Genomic DNA, 5,343 nt, shown 5'->3' with positions numbered 1-5,343 from the left:
GTGAAGTTTTTGACTTGGAAAATGTCCCAGGGATATGAATATTTTATCAAGACATCAAACAAGGAGTTCAGGCACCATCCTCACTCGACAAACTGTGAACAAGCTTTGGTCCTCTGTTCGAGGGGGCAACACCACGGTGATATTTCACAGCCGCTTTAAGACATTCAAATCACGCGAGTTCTACATGATTGTCAGTGCGGGATGTGTTCGCAATCGCATGAAGGGGAACATAAATCATGTCGTCAGCTGTCTAGCAGGCTGGAAGCTTTGTGCCAGGCTTGCCGGTGGCCACAAATATAAAGTGGAATGGGAAGGGCAGAGCCGCAGCGTCGCATTCCCCCCCCCCATGAAGATTTTGTAAAAGGAGCCCCAAAGCGAACTGGACAGCTGAGCCAACACACTTGCAATGTTCATGAAGTTTAGCAGCATTTGGTTTTGTGTGGTGGGCAAGATTCCCAAGTGGAAACACTTCAAATGCAAACTGCTCACTGATCAGACATAGACCAAAGAACACCAATACCTCTGTCAAATTGGTAACACATGATCAATGTCAGCTCGTTTTCCAAATCGCTAAATTTTAGAGACAATCAACATCAGTATATTTTTAGTTCACCCAACTAATCCCTTAGGCATCAAAAGCATATTTTAGAATAAAACTCAAACTTTCCAGGCCACCAACCCAGTTGAGATCGTTAGTCATCAGACATTAATCTCCCTTATTTACAAACTATGTGGAAAAACTCCAGTTTTTCCCACACAAAAAAATAGCTAAATGGGGAAAACAAACTGTTTAATCTCATGCGCCGTTTGAGATCTAGTCCGTAATTTGGGATAATTCATTATTTTGTAATTACAACTCTTACAACTTAAGCTTTTAGTTTAAACTCAAATTAGCTTGGATCTTGGCTGCGACAGTAATGAGGCCAGTCTTACTCAAATGTTCTGGCCTTGGTTTTGCAAGGTGCTTTCAACACCTAAAACCAATCTTACAAATATGGAAATGTCACGTTATATTCTACAAAAGTGGAGAATGAGCCACAAAAGGTCATTCACGAGCATAATGGCTGCTCAGAGTGCCGTTTTGAATCATTAAGGAAAAGTTGAATGGGAGGAAAAAGCTTGACAGAAAAAAGTTAAACAGGCAACAAGGATCAGTGAAGTATTTCATTTCATTGTGGACGGCCCCAGTGGACTGTCTGCTGAACAGCTGATCAGTCAGCAGTCTTCTTAATGACAAGGTGATAAAATAGGTGGAATATAATAATGTTCTACTTAGTCATAAATTACTGAATCTTTTCAATAATATTGAATTGGTTTTCTCTTTGTCCTCTCAGAATCAGTTCCTTCGTGACACATTTTTCAAATCTTGATTTTTGTTTCCACATGAGCTTCATCATCTTGCTTCCTTCAATCCCCCGTCATGTCCAAGCAGCTGGGGAGAGTGAAATCCAGGCTTCTAAGCAGAAGATAAATGGATGGAGTTTAGGATCCATTTTGGATGCAGATGAGGGCTTATTTTATTTTTGTTGTAAATTTAATAGTTAACCAGAGAAATGGCAGAAAAGAAAGATGAGACTCCAGAGTAGACTGCCTGTCTTTATTAAGACTTCGGATACTCCCACTGACCTTACAACACAGCAAAATCAGAGAGTTTACAAGCTTTTCAAAACACCTACAAGTTCAGTGAATCTCAATGCAAGTGAGAGAAAACTGTCATGCTTGAACAAATGTGGGAGGACAAAAAAAAAAAAAAAAAAACAGACTACAGCAGGAGAAACTCCTTCTGTAGGAAAACAACTTTGTTTTACAGCAACAGAGATGGATACTTCATTAGTACATCCAGGGTTTGCATACAATCATTCAAAGCTAGCAGACAGCGAGAAGCGGTTTCTCGTTAGCTTGCGCTTGAAAATGTTTTTTTCTATTTAACTTTACAAAACTGTTACATGTAGCTTTATACAAACCAGGCTGCAGAACAGCTGGGTTTTGATGAGACTCCCTTTTGTAGAGCTTTAAAATCCTCTGTGGTTCCTCCTTCCTCTGACACAAAGTTCATGTACAGTATTCACAAAGACGTGACCAGTCCTTTATATACTTCTTTCAGTTAAATAACTAGAGAACAAATAAAACATTATTCTGTGAAATAATTAGTCAACTGGAAGGATGATGCTGAGTGTTGAAGAGTCCTGAATCGGTGGCATGAAGATCTGATGCGCCATGCGATGCTTCATCCCGTCATCTTTGTTCCCCGGATGGGTCGTCGTCTGTGGTAACCTTCATCTTCACAGAGGCATGTTTACGTTTAAGAGCTGGATGAAGATTGACGATTGGCACAGGTCACAGGGCTCGCTGTGCGAGCATTGGCAGGGTTCAGGATAATGTAAGGCGACATGATGACTCCAACAGGAGGAAGTCACAGGACCTCTGGAAGAGAGAGACACAGAAAGGAAAGGTTAAAAAATAAAAAAAAAGATATTCAATAAATACCAGGTGCATCTAAAAAATAGGATATCATGGGAAAGTTAGCTTCAGTTATTCGATTCAAATGTGAAACTCATTAAGATTCAGCACATAGTGACATATTTCAAGTGTTTGTCTTATATTTTAAGATTATAGAGTACAACTAAAAGTCTAAAATAGTTTAATTTAGAATATTTCAAAGTAAAATATTTTTTACTTCAGAAAGATTATGAGATTATGTTACAGTGTTGTTAAGGCCTGTCGGCTCAAGTTGAGGACAATTGAATCAAAGCATTTTAGTGGAAAAAAGTGGAGAATCATCACAGATAACCACGACTTCAAAAGGGTTTTAAGGATTTTATCCAAGTTAAGATGATCTCTGGAGTAACTTTACAAGGAATCCAACAGGTTTGCGCTGACTTCACCTGCAGTTCTCGTCTTGTGAATCTTCTAACTCTTTAAAATGAACAGAAATAGCTGCTTGAGATATTCAACTCAACGTCTAATGAATACGTTTCACTTTTTAACCTGCTAAAATGAATGATTATATTTTTTGATGATACTTACGTTCATTAAGACGCAACTTATTAATCATCATATTAACAGGAAAGGGATTCCAATCTGTAGCCAAAAATGGGCTGGCATCACTGAACAGGGTAACGATGTGATGCACAAACCTCTGACCCGTTGACAATACTAACTGCAAAAGGATGCTAACCACGCCGCAGGGGGCAGGTTCCCAATAAATCTTTACTGTCTTGTTTACAAGGATCAAATGAAAAGGCAGCAAGGCTCCAAACTTAGACACATTACAGAGAAAAGCAGCTAACACGTGAAACGCAGGATGCATTGTTTTAGAGATATTTAAGACGTGGGGTCAAGCTCGGGTCAGATTTAAGCCTTATTCAGCTCTGAATATAAACTGCCCTCGTGTGGCGTTACATTGTGACTTTAGATCAGCCTGGTGTATTAGTCCTGCTAAGACAGTCATCTCACATATCCAGATTTACGAGTGAAGATGAGAAGCCAAATATGTTTAGGTTTTATGACTGAGTTAACAGAAAGAGATATGCGGGACTGAGAATGAGAGAAAGGAAACCGATCGAGATGGTATCAAAGAAAGTCATGATCCATTTTCCTGGCTAACCAATTATGATTTCTGGCTCGTACTTTGGTAACAGGTGAGAATTAAAATCCAGCAGATATACGAGGGGGGGGAAGGCTGCTGACGTTGCTGCTGGGAGGGAAACGAGCGCAGGCATTGCACGGTGCTTAATTGCTGCGGAGTCGTGTTTCTAGCCCCCGGCGGCGCAGCACTTGTGGATTGGGGCTCCTCGTCGCCTCCGGAATTCCTCTCTGGGCCCCGGTCCGAGTCAGTCGAGCTGGTGAATAAAAGCTGTCAACAGGATAAAGATACCCCCGCTTCTCTTCGACTTTTCCTTCAGCACTGCTTCCATATCCCATCTCCACCTTTTTTTAGTGTAAGTGAACTCTTCGTGCCGCACCTTCCTGCTCTCGGGGGGCTTCTCGCTTTCACTGGGGTGATGAACTGTATGTTTGATTGAGAGCAGCTTCACTGCAGGGACAGTAGTTCACCCATATTTAAAGACAAAGCGAGCTTTGTCTACTTCTAATGCACATCAACCAAGGAGCAATGGGTTTTCTAGAACAATTGAATTCTACGTTACACAAAACATCCTGTAGAAAGAGCGAGCTACTGAATCCTGTCAAACATTTATATATTGGAGAGTGCTTCCACTGATGAGCAGTGAAGGAGATGATGTTCCACATCATCACACTGCCTCCACCGTGCTCAACTCGCAAGTTGATTTTTCTTTCTAAAGTGGTGCCAATTAAAAAAAATAAATAAATAAATATCCAGGCTTTTAAAACTACGTCAGCTGTTCATTTTAGCATATTTTTGTTTCCAGCTTTTCTCTGTGTGCCGTAAGACGTTTTCCACACTGTGTACCTGCGACGTGCTGCGGCTTCATGGGGCCTGCTTTCTTCATGAAGGACTCCTCGCTTTCGAAAGCGAGGATGGGCTCAGCGGACGTGCCGGTCTCGGAGTTGTCCCGGGCTCCGTTGGAGGCGTTGTCCTGGTTTGTGAGGTGGATGAAGTCTTCGAAGTGGCCAGCGTCTCCTTTAGAGGACAGACCGTTTTCATGCCTCGCCGGCTGGAGCCCATTAACCACTGAGAGGCTACGGGGAGGGAAACATGGAGAACAGCTCAGTCGGCCAACATGACTCAGATCAGAGTGAGTCATTTTGTCGTTGCTGAAGAAAATGAGGAAATCAGTTCATTCTTCAACTATTTACACTTTTTACTGACATCCTGATCCTTGTGGCTTTCTGTTTCCTGCAAGTGTTTGGCAGTAACGTTCCACCTTTGTTTCCTGGAAAGCTTTGCTCCCGCTCGTGGCGCTTTGCGAGCAAAAAGAATTGATCCTTACCTTTCTTTGAAGTTACTCTGTCCATTCTCTGCCTTGTTGTTGGCCAGACTCTCCTCCTGTTTCGCCTGATTGTCAGCAGATACTAAAGTGACACAAAGTAAACGGTAGCGGTTACAGCTGACCCACATTTTCTACCAAAGTTCAACATAAAACAACAGATTTTAGGTTCATTTCAAGCTGCGCCGTTATTTTTGGTTCCAGCTGCTTCTTTTACTCAGTGTTCTTCTGAGACTGCGACATTGTTTTCCTACAAGTTACAGAAGCAAAACGACAAAAATGGTTAAATAATTTGCAGTAAATTTTTTTACAAATGATTTTATAGTACATTATAAATTTACACGTACCCAAGTTGAAATTTATATTTCAAGTAATTTAGATGACTATGGCTAACTACTTATAAAAAGGGACAATCTGCGTTTCATAAAATTAT

The 5,343-nt window shown here is 41.2% G+C and overlaps 1 protein-coding gene across 4 annotated transcripts in view; it reads right to left on the bottom strand.

Moving 5' to 3' along the window:
* Positions 1 to 1,583: 1,583 nt before the first annotated feature.
* The window catches only part of map7d1a (MAP7 domain containing 1a), a 47,862-nt gene continuing 44,102 nt past the window's right edge, over positions 1,584 to 5,343 (bottom strand). For all 4 annotated transcript variants that reach the window (XM_015044701.1, XM_015044703.1, XM_015044702.1 and 1 more), the window contains 3 exons: positions 4,914 to 4,995; positions 4,433 to 4,662; positions 1,584 to 2,424 (listed from right to left, as the gene is read on the bottom strand). In XM_015044701.1, coding sequence (XP_014900187.1) covers positions 2,414 to 2,424; positions 4,433 to 4,662; positions 4,914 to 4,995 — 323 coding nt within the window. In that variant the 3' untranslated portion in view covers positions 1,584 to 2,413. The remainder of the gene's footprint in view (positions 2,425 to 4,432; positions 4,663 to 4,913; positions 4,996 to 5,343) is intronic.

This window comes from Poecilia latipinna, unplaced genomic scaffold (assembly GCF_001443285.1).
Source record: "Poecilia latipinna isolate Pla-1442-1.1 unplaced genomic scaffold, P_latipinna-1.0 Scaffold688, whole genome shotgun sequence".
Lineage (NCBI taxonomy): Eukaryota > Metazoa > Chordata > Actinopteri > Cyprinodontiformes > Poeciliidae > Poecilia > Poecilia latipinna.
The sequence above is the reverse complement of the archived record's forward strand: the minus strand, read 5'-3'. Positions and strand labels throughout refer to the sequence as shown.